The 16,779-nt window shown below is 42.2% G+C and overlaps 1 protein-coding gene across 1 annotated transcript in view; it reads left to right on the forward strand.

The window, feature by feature from the left end:
• Nucleotides 1-16,495, forward strand: part of aspm (assembly factor for spindle microtubules) — a 29,299-nt gene extending 12,804 nt beyond the window's left edge. The window contains exons 18-26 of the mRNA XM_086268768.1: nt 588-782; nt 1,104-6,383; nt 6,551-6,700; nt 6,793-6,984; nt 10,855-11,047; nt 11,998-12,152; nt 15,703-15,879; nt 15,990-16,162; nt 16,249-16,495. Coding sequence (XP_086124894.1) covers nt 588-782; nt 1,104-6,383; nt 6,551-6,700; nt 6,793-6,984; nt 10,855-11,047; nt 11,998-12,152; nt 15,703-15,879; nt 15,990-16,162; nt 16,249-16,351 — 6,618 coding nt within the window. The 3' untranslated portion in view covers nt 16,352-16,495. The remainder of the gene's footprint in view (nt 1-587; nt 783-1,103; nt 6,384-6,550; nt 6,701-6,792; nt 6,985-10,854; nt 11,048-11,997; nt 12,153-15,702; nt 15,880-15,989; nt 16,163-16,248) is intronic.
• The last annotated feature ends 284 nt before the right edge of the window (nt 16,496-16,779 follow it).

Genomic DNA, 16,779 nt, shown 5'->3' on the forward strand with positions numbered 1-16,779 from the left:
GGACGTAGCCTCAGTCTCTGACTGGAAGCGCTAATTCGTCATTCGGCTTTTGTCAGACTAAAGTAACTGTTAAAACTGTTTGAAAAGCTCAGCTATACAACAAGGAGAGATTGAGAATTTCCTTTTAGTTCTCAGTTTATTTGATATTGACAAAAGTTAGTCAGTTTTGTCTGTTCTTCTGTAAAACAAACTAAGATTTATTTTTAGAATTTATATTTTGTTTCTAAGTGGAATTGACAATTTAGTCTGTTTCGTTTGTTCTATTTTGAAACTTAAACGCTTTAGCGGCTGCCTTTTGTGTAGTTTGTAATATTTGCCTTTTATTTATCTGAAAAAGTCTCATGTTCCTTAAGTACATCTACCCTGTTGAACTTATTATGGGAAATAAATATTTAAATAAAAACAAGCTGCTGATTATTTCACATTTTACTTGTGAGCAACGGCACATTTAAATCTTACAAATATAGTTATTTGGCTTATATCGTGATAGATATCGTTATCGCCTGAAATGAAAAAAACATATCGTGATATGAAAAAATCTCATATCGCCCAGCTCTAGTTTAATGTTGCTTCTTGTTTCCATGCAGGAAAGAAACATGGCTGCCATGAAAATCCAAGTATTTGTGAGGAATTTTCTTCAGAGGCGCAGAGCTAAGAGGCAGAACCAGGCTGCTGTTGTCATCCAGACCTCATGGAGAGGTTATGCAGCCCGCAAAAAGCTGCGACTTAGAAAACAGGCTCAACTTCGGGCTATGCAGCATGAAGCAGCAACCGTCATCCAGGTGTGTATGTGCGTTATATATCTGAGGGTTAGAAGTGGTGTTTGACAAAGTCACATATGGCTTTGGCTTTTTGAATCTAACTAGATTCAGCTTCTCAGGTGATGGTTAATCTGACTTTGTTTCTAGTTGTGAATGACTTTGTTCAAGGACATTTTGATGTTCATGATCATCTATTAATGTGCTGTCTAGTAAACACTGTGATTACACTTCTTTTTTTTGGATAATTTTACTGTTTTGTCATATCAAGGATAAATCCAGCATAATGAAGCTACCACGTGTTTTTGTTCTTTGAATTAAATGGGTCTTATCTTGTCCTTGCAGGCTCAGTGGAGGATGTTTTCAACTATGAGGGCTTACCAGTGCCTCAGATATCATACCATTGTTGTCCAAGCACAATGGCGAATGAGGAGGGCGGCCTCCGCTTATGGGAAAATCTACTGGGCGACGACAGTCATTCAGAAGTACTCACGAGCATGGGCCATCTCAAAAAGAGACAGAGCACATTATCTCTTACTAAGGAGCGCTGTGGTAAAAATACAAAGAGGCTATAGAAGATGGAAAGCTCAGAAAATACAAAAGGAAAACTGTGCGGTCAGAGTGATACAAGCTGCTTTTAAGAAATGGTACGGAAGAAAAATGTCCCAAAGAACTGCCGCTGCTGTGAGAATCCAGTCCTGGTACAGGATGCAAAAGTGTCTCAATCAGTACAGAAAGATCAAGGGAAGTGCTTTCCTCATTCAGGCTCAGTACAGAGGCCTTGCACAGAGGCGCCTTTTTCTCACATTAAAACTGCAGCACCACTCAGCTGTTGTCATCCAGAGTGCCTTCAGAGGGCACGCTGTCAGAAAAGAAGTGTCGGAAATGAGGTGTGCTGCAGTCGTAATCCAGCGCTGGTGCAGAGCTTCCATGACAAGAGACGCGGAGAGGAAAAAGTTTGTCAGGATGAAACGCGCGGCCGTTACCATACAGGCAGCGTATCGTGGGAAAGTGGCTCGAGACTCTCTGAAAAAACAGGACAGGGCAGCAGCTGTGATCCAGGCAGCTTTTAGGAAGCACGCTGCCCGTAGGCGCTACCTGATCTTGAAAAGAGCTGCAGTTCTAATACAGCAAAAGTACAGAGCAACACTTTTGAGTCGCAAGACAAATAATGAATATAACTCTCTGAGGGCCGCTGTGCTCACTGTGCAAGCTAACTGGAGAGGCAGAGTGGACAGGAAGAGGATAGAAAAGTGGCATCAGTGTGCATCTTTTATACAGGCTTGTTATCGTCGGCACAAAGTGCAAGCAGAGTACAGAGCCAAGAGGGCAGCAGCTGTGGTTCTACAGAGCCATTACAGAGCTTATTTGGCTGGAAGGAAGATGAGGAGAGGATACCTAGAAAAGAAAGCGGCATCCATTACTCTCCAAGCTGCATTCAGAGGGATGAGAGTTAGGGCAGAGTTGAAGAAAAAGCACCAGGCAGCGACTGTCATTCAGGCTTTAGCCAGGATGTTTTTATGTAGGAAACGTTATCTTCTGCTTCACAGTGCAGCGATTGTCATCCAGAGCCGATACAGAGCTCTTTTGCTGTGCAGGGTGCAGCTAAATGAATTCAGAAAACTTAAGCAGGCGACTGTTAAGATACAAGCTGTGTTTCGGGGATTTAGAGAAAGGCGGGACTTGAAGAGGCAACATAAAGCATCCAGAGCAATCCAAGCTCACTTCAGGATGCACAGAATGCGTGTGGCTTACCTTGCCCTTAAGTGTGCCTCCATCATTATTCAGGAAAGGTACAGGGCCAAACGGCTCATGGATCAACAGATGCAGAGTTACAGAACAATGAAACATGCAGTCATAGTAATCCAAGCAGCATACCGTGGCCACAAGGCCAGGAGAAAGATTGCAAACATGCACCAAGCTGCTTCAGTCATTCAGAGAAAGTTTCTGGCCATCCGGGATAGAAAAAACTTCCTGGCTGTCAGAGTGGCAGTTTTGGCCTGTCAGCAGAGGTACAGAGCAGTAACCCTGGCAAGAAAAGCACGGCTGGACTATCTCTCAAAGAGAAGGGCAGTAGTTTGTCTACAAGCAGCTTACAGAGGATATGTAGTTCGAAAGCGGCTGTGTATTGAGCACATGGCAGCTGTAACAATTCAGTCTCAGTATAGAATGTACCAGCAGAAAAACAACTACAAGAGACTCTGCTGGGCAGCCACTGTATTGCAAACACGCTACAGAGCTAACAAAAAGATGAGAGCAGAGGTGCATGCCCTGAGTGTTAAGAAAAATGCAGCTGTTGTCTTACAAGCTGCCTTCCGTGGAATGAAATTAAGACAGATGATCAAACTACAGCATCAAGCTGCCAGTGTTATCCAGAGAGCTTACAGAGCTCACTGCGAACACAGGGAGTATCTCACTCTGAAATCCTCTGTCCTGACTCTTCAGAGAAGATATCGAGCCTCTGTAGCAGCAAAGAAACAGTTGCAAACATATCAGAAACTGCACAGAGCTGCTGTTGTTCTTCAGGCAGCGTACAGAGGGCAGCAGGTCAGACAGGAAGTTGCTCGTTGGCATCAAGCTGCTACTGTGATCCAGTCTGCCTTCAGAAAACACAGAGAAGTCGTCAAATTCCAGGCCATGCGTCTATCTGCCATCATCATCCAGAGACGTCATCGGGCTCGTGTTCTTCAGAGGCAAGAAAGGGAAAACTTCCTAAGAATGAGACATTCTGCTGTGGTCCTACAAGCAGCTTTCAGAGGTCATTGTGTCAGGTCTGACATTGCCAAGATGCACAGAGCAGCTACTGTCATTCAAGCAAACTTCAGGAGATATAAACTTCAATCAGAGTTCAGGCGACAATGCTGGGCAACCTGTGTCTTACAGCAGAGGTTCAGAGCTCAAAGAACCAGAAACCTTGTGGTGAAACATTATCAAGAGGTTAGAAAAGCTGCCATCATTCTACAGGCTGCATATCGTGGAATGAAATCCAGACAGATGATCAAACTGCAGCATCAAGCTGCCAGTGTTATCCAGAGAGCTTACAGAGCTCACTGCGAACACAGGGAGTATCTCACTCTGAAATCCTCTGTCCTGACTCTTCAGACAAGATATCGAGCCTCTGTAGCAGCAAAGAAACAGTTGCAAACATATCAGAAACTGCACAGAGCTGCTGTTGTTCTTCAGGCAGCGTACAGAGGGCAGCAGGTCAGACAGGAAGTTGCTCGTTGGCATCAAGCTGCTACTGTGATCCAGTCTGCCTTCAGAAAACACAGAGAAGTCGTCAAATTCCAGGCCATGCGTCTATCTGCCATCATCATCCAGAGACGTCATCGGGCTCGTGTTCTTCAGAGGCAAGAAAGGGAAAACTTCCTAAGAATGAGACATTCTGCTGTGGTCCTACAAGCAGCTTTCAGAGGTCATTGTGTCAGGTCTGACATTGCCAAGATGCACAGAGCAGCTACTGTCATTCAAGCAAACTTCAGGAGATATAAACTTCAATCAGAGTTCAGGCGACAACGCTGGGCAACCTGTGTCTTACAGCAGAGGTTCAGAGCTCAAAGAACCAGAAACCTTGTGGTGAAACATTATCAAGAGGTTAGAAAAGCTGCCATCATTCTACAGGCTGCATATCGTGGAATGAAATCCAGACAGATGATCAAACAAAAGCATCAAGCTGCCAGTGTTATCCAGAGAGCTTACAGAGCTCACTGCGAACACAGAGAGTATCTCACTCTGAAATCCTCTGTCCTGACTCTTCAGAGAAGATATCGAGCCTCTGTAGCAGCAAAGAAACAGTTGCAAACATATCAGAAACTGCACAGAGCTGCTGTTGTTCTTCAGGCAGCGTACAGAGGGCAGCAGGTCAGACAGGAAGTTGCTCGTTGGCATCAAGCTGCTACTGTGATCCAGTCTGCCTTCAGAAAACACAGAGAAGTCGTCAAATTCCAGGCCATGCGTCTATCTGCCATCATCATCCAGAGACGTTATCGGGCTCGTGTTCTTCAGAGGCAAGAAAGGGAAAACTTCCTAAGAATGAGACATTCTGCTGTGGTCCTACAAGCAGCTTTCAGAGGTCATCGTGTCAGGTCTGACATTGCCAAGATGCACAGAGCAGCTACTGTCATTCAAGCAAACTTCAGGAGATATAAACTTCAATCAGAGTTCAGGCGACAATGCTGGGCAACCTGTGTCTTACAGCAGAGGTTCAGAGCTCAAAGAACCAGAAACCTTGTGGTGAAACATTATCAAGAGGTTAGAAAAGCTGCCATCATTCTACAGGCTGCATATCGTGGAATGAAATCCAGACAGATGATCAAACTGCAGCATCAAGCTGCCAGTGTTATCCAGAGAGCTTACAGAGCTCACTGCGAACACAGGGAGTATCTCACTCTGAAATCCTCTGTCCTGACTCTTCAGAGAAGATATCGAGCCTCTGTAGCAGCAAAGAAACAGTTGCAAACATATCAGAAACTGCGCAGAGCTGCTGTTGTTCTTCAGGCAGCGTACAGAGGGCAGCAGGTCAGACAGGAAGTTGCTCGTTGGCATCAAGCTGCTACTGTGATCCAGTCTGCCTTCAGAAAACACAGAGAAGTCGTCAAATTCCAGGCCATGCGTCTATCTGCCATCATCATCCAGAGACGTCATCGGGCTCGTGTTCTTCAGAGGCAAGAAAGGGAAAACTTCCTAAGAATGAGACATTCTGCTGTGGTCCTACAAGCAGCTTTCAGAGGTCATTGTGTCAGGTCTGACATTGCCAAGATGCACAGAGCAGCTACTGTCATTCAAGCAAACTTCAGGAGATATAAACTTCAATCAGAGTTCAGGCGACAACGCTGGGCAACCTGTGTCTTACAGCAGAGGTTCAGAGCTCAAAGAACCAGAAACCTTGTGGTGAAACATTATCAAGAGGTTAGAAAAGCTGCCATCATTCTACAGGCTGCATATCGTAGAATGAAATCCAGACAGATGATCAAACTGCAGCATCAAGCTGCCAGTGTTATCCAGAGAGCTTACAGAGCTCACTGCGAACACAGAGAGTATCTCACTCTGAAATCCTCTGTCCTGACTCTTCAGAGAAGATATCGAGCCTCTGTAGCAGCAAAGAAACAGTTGCAAACATGTCAAAAACTGCGCAGAGCTGCTGTTGTTCTTCAGGCAGCGTACAGAGGGCAGCAGGTCAGACAGGAAGTTGCTCGTTGGCATCAAGCTGCTACTGTGATCCAGTCTGCCTTCAGAAAACACAGAGAAGTCGTCAAATTCCAGGCCATGCGTCTATCTGCCATCATCATCCAGAGACGTCATCGGGCTCGTGTTCTTCAGAGGCAAGAAAGAGCAAAGTTTTTGAAGTTGAAACAATCCGCCATAGTTCTCCAGGCAGCACTGAGAGGCTGGCGCGTCAGGAGGGATGTTAGCCTACAAAATCATGCTGCTGTTGTAATCCAGTCATACTGGAAATGTTTGGTGGAACGACGTATCTTCCAAAGAAAGAAAGATGCAGCTGTGAAACTTCAGCAGAGGATTCGAGCAGTGCAGCTCGGCAGGCAGGAGAGAAGCAAATACATCCAAGTGAGGCAAGCTGCCATCACACTTCAGAAACACTGGCAAGCCTGGATTGCAAGACAGCAGGTAAAGTTCATTTGCAGTACAAAAATAAACAGAGTACCGTAATTAAGAGGAACTGCAGCTTGTTTGGAGTCTCACAGTGTTGAAATGTGATTTGTAGTAAGCAGTCTCAATGTGTTATGTGGAGGGGAAAAAAAGTTGCTGGTTAAATGTAAGCCAATGTTTTTCAGGTACTAAAGGCCGCTCGTGCAGAGAGGAGGCTACGTTTTACGTCGGCCATATTTCACCATCTCAGTGCCATAAAGATCCAACGAGCACTCAGAGCTCACTGGGCTTTGGAGTCCGCTAAAAGACAGATCCATTCTGTTATCACCATACAGGTAGAGTCACAAAACATCCACAGTGCTACATCTATTGAAGAGTACAACAGTTTTTACAAATGGCATCTTGACTTTTTTTTTTTTTTTTTAAGCGACTGGTGAGAGCGAGGCAACAGAGAAGACGCTATCTGGAGTACAAGCTGAAGGTGGCTACAGCTCAGAGAGCAGTCAGGCACTGGCTAGCTCGTCGCCACAAGGCTGCGACTGTCATCCAGCAGGCTGTCTGGAAATTCCTCCTCCTCAGGCGTCAGAAGAGGGTTCAGCAGGGTATTCTCAAGGCCCAGGTACCGTAGTCAGTGCTGAGTGTGGTAAAGATGTTGCCTGTAATTCTAAAGGGGAGAGTCGCAGATTTCCAATTCAGTCTATATTTAGGTGTCCAAAGTTCATTCAACCCTCAGTCACCTCAGTTAGAACAGCCCATTAAAGATTTGCTAAATCTTTTCTTTCTACAATGATCAGTCCATGACATTATAACTGGGAAACAATTTCAGGAGGAGGACTGTTTTTAACATCTGACTGTTGCGAACATGGCCTAATTTTACAAAGAAAATATAGGTAACACTTTATATGACAACCCATAGGTAAGCAAAGAAAGGGATGCACAGAACTCCCCTGTCCCCAGCCACCTCTTCCAGCTCATCTGAGAAACACAGAGATGTTCTCAGGCCAGGCAAGAGATATAAACTCTACAATATCTTCTGAGTCTGCCACGGGGCCTCGTCCTGGTGGGACAGACCTAGAACACCTTATCCAGGAGGCATTCTTATCTGCCTCCTGGATAAGAATGCCTCCTGGATAAGGCACCTCAACTGGCTCCTTTTACTGTAGAGGGTATAGCGGCTCTACAGTAACATTATTTCTAAGTAAAAAGGCCACCCATCATTCCAAGAAAGCTCATTTCTGACACTTGTATTCCTGATCTCATTCTTTAGGCCATTACCCAGAGCTTGTGACTAGGGCTGGGTGATATGGCCTAAAATCCATATCGCGATATAATTTGAAGCACGTGCGGTAACGATATATATCGCAATATATTCTTTTCTTCTGTATAACGTATTTTCCACACTATAAGGCACACATAAAATCCTTTCATTTTCTCCAAAATCGAGAGTGTGCCTTATGTATGAATTCTGGTTGTGCTTACTGACCTCAAACCGATTTGGGCGTGCAGAAATCTGTTAAAAAATGTTTTAGTACAACTTTGGTAAGCCGCACTGCTTGATGGATTGTCAGAGCATTACGGCTGCCATAGTGAGGAGCTTCGCGGAGTAATCTGGGTCCAAAACTCCTTCTGCTTCAGGTCCCAAAGTCAAATGAACACTGAGCGTTAAAAACAGTCTAAACTCTTTCATCTTTAATAAAATCATCAGCGTTGCTGCTTTACCAGGTGTAACAATTAAGTTTAACATCCAGGCTTCCAGGAAAACAGAATTTCTTAAATTTAACGGAGTTAGAAGTTAACAGGAAGTTAGCTCGCTAGTTTCCACCTAAACATTTCATACCATGTTCTGACAGAGATTTTTGAAACTAATTAAAACGTACAGCTCTGCTACCACTTCCAACATAAATGAAGACAGAAAACTAAACAGCAGTGGCGTTTGCAGGGTTACTGAAGTTGGACTACCTGGTGTTTAATGTTGTGCTACGTGATTGCTAGCGACACAGCTATGTTAGCATAACATTAGCACAGTGAAGCTGGAGGATGAACGCCAACTTTTTTTCCACTCGATAAAAGTTAACGTGAGGGATTCTGGTGGTCAGGGACAAATGCAATCGCATGGCAGGATGCTATACACGGGCCAAACTTCAGTCAGGAGAACAACTGAGACTTTTCATCCACAATAGGTTAGTTATTAATATACTGCAACAACATGGGGATAGGAACAGCTGTGAGAGAATTCAACATAAATGAATCAAATTTACGGAAGTGGAGGACGCGCAGTTTTTGGCTTTCCCCATATTTCAAAAGTGCTTCATCTCTTTGCTATGACTGTCGCCTGGCATAATTTGCAGATGATAATGGTTGTAGCCGCTGCGATGCTTTCAACCAAAACAGGCATCATCAACATGCGGTAGAGCGGTATAGTCAAAATCTCTATCGTTGGCCAAATTTATATTGTTTCTATCGTATATCGTTTCTATCGCCCACCCCTACTTGTGACCATAGATGAGAGTAGGGACGTAGATTGACTGGTAAATCGAGAGTTTCACTTTTACTCTCAGCTCTCTGTTCAGCACAACGGATCGGTTCAGCATCACTGCAACCATAGACCCGTCCGTCTCCCGCTCCCCTCAGTCATGAACAAGAGCCCAAGATGCTTGGGCCATGGCCTCAGACTTGGAGGTGCTGATTCTCATTCCCACCACTTTATACTTGGCCAGTGTCAGCTGGAGGCGACAGACCTGATCAAGTCAAAAGAACAACATAATCAATGAAAAGCAGAGATTCTGGGACCACAAAAGTGAAAGCCTCCTGCCACTTTGCTATGCCTACAAATTCTGTCTATAAAAATTATAAACAGAATTGGTGACAAAGGGCACCCTTGGAAGAATCCAATACCCACTGGGAATGAATCTAACTTATTGCCAGTAATGTGGACCAAGCTCTTGCAACGGTTGTATAAGGGCCGAATGGCTCATATTAACAAGCAACACACCAAGGAATCAAACCCTCTCGTCTACCGGGGGAAAAAAACTCCAATATACAGGCAGCCAGCCAAGGACATGCCAAGATACCGCTTGTCACCAAAAGCAACTTCTAGCTGGGACAGAGTCCAGCCCCTGTCCAGGAGGCTGGTTCCAGAGCTCAAGCTGTGTATTGAGGTGAGCCCGGTTATATCTCTTTGGTACCTTTCAACCTCACACACCAGCTCATGCTCCTCCTCCACCAGAAAGTTGACGTTTCACCAGCCTCAGTAGCTTGGGATCAGCCCACCAGGGTCCACCAGGGTCTCCCTTGACTGGCACCCGTCACACACTGCACCCAACCCCTATAGCACCCAACCCCTATAGCACCCAACCCTCTCCTGTGGATGGTGGGCCTACAGGAGGAAATGCTCATTTGCCTTCTCCAGGTTGCGTCCGGTCAGGCCTCCAGGCCACCAGGGGCTCTCCTTCAGGTACCCTCCCCAGACCTGGCTCCAGGGCAGAGCTCCACTAACCTTATCCCAGGCAGGGTGAACTGTTCCCTTGATTGTGTACACATAACGGTCTTCTAAACAGCTTTGTCTGGTTCCTCACCCAGGACCAATTTACCATGGGAGATCCTACCAGGGGCAAAAGGCCTTTCGAGTGCATAGCCCCTGGAATTCTTGGGACACACAAACCCCTTGACTACAATAATATAGCAAATTACAGAGGAGAATTTATGTAATGCATAAGTAACGTTAATAATTTTATAACTTAAGGTATTTTATAGGAAAAAAGACAATTTATACTTTTAAGTACTGCCCAATTTCACGGAAATTTTATGGACAAGCAATTTCCCAATTTTACATCATAAATAAACTGTACTGTTCTATGGACATGTCATAGTATGGAGTAGATTAATTGTGCCTTTGTATATTATTATTATTATTATTATTATTATTATCTTTTTTTTTTTTTTTTTTTTTTACATCTTTTCTTAATATTCATCATGTTTGTGAGTATGACAGATCTTTTAAAAATAAAATTGATTTCTCCCAACCCCTGAGTTTTTGTAGGTAACTATAATGACATTGTTATTAAAAGAAAAATAAATTGAAATTCAATTTAATGATGGAGGAATCACTCCCTTAGTTGCAGGCTGTGTTTTAAAGTGTTACCAAAATTAAAAGCAACAACTTGTTATCCAGTCTTTACTTTATCCTCATCATTTTGATATTTGTTGACAATGTAGTCAGCAAAATGTTGTTACAACCTACAAAGTAAGGCAGTAACAGCCTTGCTGGGATCATTTCTTTAATTTTGCTGTTAATATTTAATACTTCTAATAACAGTTTACACTAGCAAAATGTTTGCTATGAATTGATGGAAATCAAATAATTTTATACACATTTTGCCCTGAAAATTGTTAACTTATTTAGTTTTCCAACAGTTTGAAACTAATGTGAGTTTTTGTTTTGTTTGTTTGTTTTTAATTTAATTTAATTTTAACCACTTTCTCCTTCTAGGCTCTGTGGAGAGGACACTGCTCCCGCAGATTGAATGACAATCCCAAGATTGTAAAGCTGAGGCACCGCTTACGTGTGGTCACTGCCAGTGTCCGAGAGGAAGACAAACTGTGCAATAAAACTTCATGTGCACTGGACTACCTTCTTCGTTATAAACACTTCTCGTACATTCTGGAGGCCTTGAAAAATCTTGGTAAGGCTTTTTGTTGTCTACTCGTTTCCCCTCATGCTGAGTACAAAAATGGAAAAATAGTTTTAAACAGCATTTTCCCTGCAAGTCATCCCACAGCTTTAGATGTGGCAACTTATGTAACACTAAACAGCTTAATGACAATATCTTTGGCTCACCCCACCACAGCACTGAACAAACGCCATGCAAGTTATAGTTTACTCAGCTTACGATCAGACATTATTTTCAACTGAGTGAATGAGCACACGTGAGCCATGACGAATTATTTCACATATCATTATGAGAGGCAGAAGATGCATGTAGTTCCTACCAAACATTTAGATGGTCCCAGTAATATAGTTACTTTTCACTGTGAAGTAACAGTGATTTCTGGAAGTGTTCCTGGGCCCAGGCAATGATTTCATGACACAGCCATGCTTGGTTTTAAAGCAGTGTTGCCTGAGGGCCCAAAGATGGCAGATATTCAATACTGATTTGTACTTGTGCCTCTTGCATGCTGATATTTCTCCTCATTCTAATAATCTTTAGATGAGATATTCTGTGCAATTTAACATTGAGGACCATTATAAATGAGTGAATGGACAACTCGAGAATGAGTATTTAAATTGATACCACAGACGTATCTACTAGAAATTCTTCTGAGAAACTGCCTCTTTAAAACGCTTCAGCATTTCTGGAGCATTTCTTTGTGTTTCTTGTCTTTCTAATGTGTGATGTGTAGAATCAAAACCCACTTCTGGTCTTTGAATTATGGTGGGTAATATTTTAGGGACTATTTCTACAATCACTCCCAAATCTATTAAATATTTTATAGTTTAAAATGTGTAAATATATATGTGCCTAATTGGCCAAAATGCATACTTCTTATTCATGTAAGAGTGCATCTTATGATTTGTCCTGACTGAAATCTCTTTGTGCGTGCCTCTGTGTTTGCATGTTGCATTCGTGTGCAGAAACCGCCACCAGGCTGTCCCCAGAGTGCTGCGAGCGGCTTGTGGAGAGCGGAGCCACTAACGTCATCTTCACACTAATCCGTTGCTGTAACAGGAGCGTCCCCTGCATGGACGTCATCACCTTCTCCATTCAGATACTTCTCAACCTTTCCAAGGTACTGCAGACACAGAACAGCACTTTGTATTTTATGCTTCCTCATGAAGTAATCCGGTACTCTCAGGTTATAAACATAAAAGGTAAACCGGTTAATTAGTTTAGTGTGACATTAAAGCTGAAGGTAGACAGTTGTTTATTTTTTGTTTTTGTTTTCCTACAGGCCCAACATTAGATTAAGCTGTTTTAACTGTCTGTAGACACATGAAATGGAGGAGATGTTTTAGCTTATATTTTGCTATCTCCACCTCCTCCACTCCTCAGTTCCAGCATATTTAACAATGTCAGTGTCAGATTTCACCTAAGACTAAGGGTAGGACAGCAACCTCCTTGTGACTAGAAAGAAATTATAGTTTCCCATTGGTTGCATTGAATTTCTTCACATTAGGCAAAAGTTAACAAGTATTTCCACCTAGGTGTGTCACGATACTGGACATTAGTAGTCGGTACAAACAGCAGTAGAACTGAACAATTCTCACAGCCCAATTCGATACCAAAACAGAAATGATCTGAAGTGACATCTCGCATACTCGACCATAAACTGCCTCATTAAAGTCATTTTTAAAACACTGGCAGATCATTTATTTAAAATGTTAACATTGTATAGCCTACTAATGTTATATTACACTAGCATAAGCATTTAATGTTAGCCATTGCAAACATTTTAGCCAGTGGAACAAAGCTGATTTCACAGCTTTGTTGGTAATTTACATTTTGGCATAATAAAAGCAGGATAATGGTTTGGATGTTTGTAATGTTAATTGAAAAGCATTCACGCTGATCTATTCAAACTGATCTGGGAGCTATTCTTTTAGTTCACTTAGGCCACACAATTTCAGTACAGTACAGTAACATGCTTGCATACGGCTTTTTGGGAAATCAGTCCTTACTCACATTTTCAGAATTTTGGTAGGAAGTGATACAACACATATTGGTTCTGGTGACATCCCTAGTTACAGCAACCAACCTATCACACACTTACACAATGGTTTTCCTTAGTGTGACTGTAATATAAGGTGGTAACAAATACTTATTTATGTACAGATATATTAAATGCAGAGTACTTTTATACAGTATTCTCATGGCTAGACATTTTGTGTCATCATATAAAGGTACATAAAAGTATATAAAAGTTGGTGCTGCATCACTATCCAGTATTTCTTAAATTCAGCAGTATTTTTGGTTGCATTATTTTAAACAGTAACTTGCAAGAACACAGAGAAGATGCATTTAAAGAGCTCTATCACTTAACTCTGGTTGTCTGAAAATATCAGAACTAAAGTGTTATCAAGCTTTCCTGTTTTCTCTAAAAGCATTTCCCATTTCCTGTATATAGATCTGACCCTCTGTCAGACTGTTTGCTGTTATCGATTTCTCTCTTCTCGCTGTGAACTTTGTTCTTCTTGCAACATAATCTGCCTGACTGTGACGGGAACATGTTGGCGTGGTAGACCCAGACATCTTACTTATTTGTTTTGAATCTTCTGGCTGGAAAGGGATTGTTTAGACAAGTGGGGGTTGAATAAACCTGTAATCTGTATACTGTCGATGGTAAATGACCGTCAGCACACCCGTGCTTTTGAGAAGCTTACACTGCTGTGGATGAGGGCAGCAGCAAAACATTTGTATGGGAATGTAAAGCTTTTGGATCCAAATATGTTCCCTCACAAAAGCCAACAGACTCATTTGACAAAAACAGGTTAATTTGTACCGTTCTAAAACATCAAACAATAGGACAAACTAATCCCTGCTTAGTTTTGAGAAATTACACCTCCCATCATTCTGTGCAGTGTTTAACTTGGTAGAACCTGGGACCATTTCGTGGCCTTTCCGTTTTTTAATTCCACGCCATTTCCACTGTGTTTAATGGAGTATAGCCAAATTTTCAAACATGTATTTTTTTCCCATTTTATTTTAAAATTTCAGTCTGAGTTTTTTAAATGAGCTTAAATGGCTGAATAAAAGGCATACATCCACTATCGAACCTCGTGGCCGATTTGTGCCCCATTGAAACCCATTATAAACGCTATTTTTCACTGTACAATTATTACCATTAACGTCTTGCGATGGCTTAACTTTCACTTTCATTCTGGACTCAGGGCCTTAGAATTGTAATTTTTTATTTGGCCACCGGGTGGCGCCCTTGTTCCACATGTGACGCCCGCTGGAACATACACACCTTCTCCAGCGGCCTGCTCGAGACAGATACCCGGAAAAGGCAGACTAATTTCCCGCGTGCAGCAGCAGCTTGGCCCGCTGCTCGTTCCGGACCATTTTATGACCTTAGGATCGTTTGAGGGTGCATTAATTTTTTTTAATCAACAGGAAATGACGTATTTGTTTTCACGTGGTAGCGGAAGTGTGTGCTGCAGACACGGGAACCGAACCATATGCTCCGGCGCTGCGCGAAACACACCCGCGGCAGAGGCACTCCTCCCCGGGGGAGCAGGAGCAGCAGCGCCGCCTGGGGACATTTTCGGCTTCTGCAAAAAAAATTAAAAACGGATCGAAATTAATGTTGGTGCCAATCTTTTGTCCATCTAAAGGCCTAATTATAATAACAATAAAATATTACTTCAAATGTTTTTTTTGGAAAATATTTTATGTTTTATGTTTTTGGGGCAAAAAAAGCAGTGCGCTCATGTGACGAAACCGGGATATAAAGGGTAAAATCCGCGAAATGTAATTAAAACTTGACATGAATATTTCAAGGAGAAGTAGGAGGAGAAGTAGGTCTAAAAGTTTGGCTAATTTAAAGTGGAATAAAATATTAATATATAAATTTTTTATAGCACTTTTTGGGCGTGGTCGATAGTGTGCATTTTATGAAATGCGCTCCTGGAAAAAAAATAAAAAAGGCGATCGAAATGACTGTTGGTGCCAATCTTTAGTCCATCTAAAGGCCTAATTATAATAACAATTGAATATTACTTCAAATGTTTTTTTTGGAAAATATTTAGTTTTTTTGTTTTTTGGGGCTAAAAAAACAGGGCGCTCATGTAATAAAACTGGGATTTAAAGGGTTAAAACAATGAAAATATAATTAAAACTTGACATGGATATTTTAAGCAGAAGTAGTTTTAAAAGATTGACTAATTTAAAGTAGAAAAAAATATTGATATATAACATTTTTAGAGCACTTTTGGGGTGGGACCATTTTTGGTCCCGAGGTTCACGAAAGGATGGGATTTTGAGGTTCTACCAAAGGTTAATGAAATGAGATTACCAGCATGGAAGCTGTCTCATGATTGTGGCTTTAACAGCTTTGCTTAAGGCCTTACATGTCATCTACAATCTATAAGAAACTGCTTTCTGTAAAGCTAATTTAACTGCAAAGTGACCATTTATGTGGATATGTAGCAGATAAAACATGTATTATGTTCACTTTTTTGTGTGTGCGTGAAGCATTAAATATGAAGAACAAAGTGGACGAGGGTGGTGTTTATTTTTGAGTGTTTCTGTCTTTTTCAGCCAAAATAGAACATGCAACAGTGGATGCGTTAGTGTTGTTTAAGTGTGCAGGACTAACATCGTCTCCCCTCCCTCCTCAGTACCACAAGACCATTGAGGCGGTGTATTCAGTGGAAAACTCTGTGGAGACGCTGCTGGACCTGCTGCAGAGATACCGGGAGAAGGCAGGGGATAAAGTGGCAGAAAAGGGTGGAAGCATCTTCACTAAGGCCTGTTTCCTTGTTGCGCTCCTGCTGCAGGACAAGCAACGCACTGAGGTCCGTAGACACTGTAACAAACGGATAACACGAGTGCATAAATACCAATATCAATGATATTTTTACACAAGAGAAAATGCTAACTATTTTGCTTACTGTATTTTCTTTAGGAGGTCAAAAAGCTACCCAAGGTCTTGGATAGGATCCACAGTATTTACCGCCTCACTGCTCGCAAACACAAGATGGACACAGAAAGAACAATCATCAAGCAGAAGATGAGCGCGTCGATCAACGGGAGCTTCTTCGTTCCAGTGACGCCTCGTAAATCCCGCGCTGCACCAAAGTATGGATATTCCTGAGTTACATAATATACTGAAAGTGTGCTTGTATGTTTCCAGAGATAACTAAAAGTTTTTTGTTTTCTTTCAGGTTTGCACCAGATTGGGTTCTCAGGCGAGATAAGCTCAAAGACATTGTAGACCCCCTCAGGGCCATTCAGATGGTGGCGAACACACTGTCCATTGTGCTGTAAATAAACATGCTCATATATATATATATATATTTTTAATCCATGATCTTCTTTTTAAAAACTTAAGAAAAGTATTGCCGTCTTATTTTTATTTTTTGTAAACCAATTCATTTTTATGTATATAATAAAATGGATTTGTCTATTAAATTGTTTCTTCTGGATCTACTACAGTGGGGAGAGGCATGCAAGGTTAACCTGTAACAGCACATGTCAGGATCGCCATTACTCCCAAAATGGCAGTTTTTACTAAAATCCCTTTTGATGTAATACCGGCCTGTGCAAACAAGAAGACAGTATGAACAGATGGGCGCAGGAGTGTGTCATTGGCTGCTGACTTGTGATTAACAAGTCCTGTGATAATCCTCCACTCACACTTAGAATGACTGAAATTTACAAAATGGACTACAGTAGGGGTTAATGGTTAAGGTGTG

Source organism: Aulonocara sp. 'chitande type north' Nkhata Bay, linkage group LG17 (genome assembly GCF_057382095.1).
Source record: "Aulonocara sp. 'chitande type north' Nkhata Bay isolate Kocher_YH1m ecotype deep benthic linkage group LG17, A_spYH_male_GT1.1, whole genome shotgun sequence".
Lineage (NCBI taxonomy): Eukaryota > Metazoa > Chordata > Actinopteri > Cichliformes > Cichlidae > Aulonocara > Aulonocara sp. 'chitande type north' Nkhata Bay.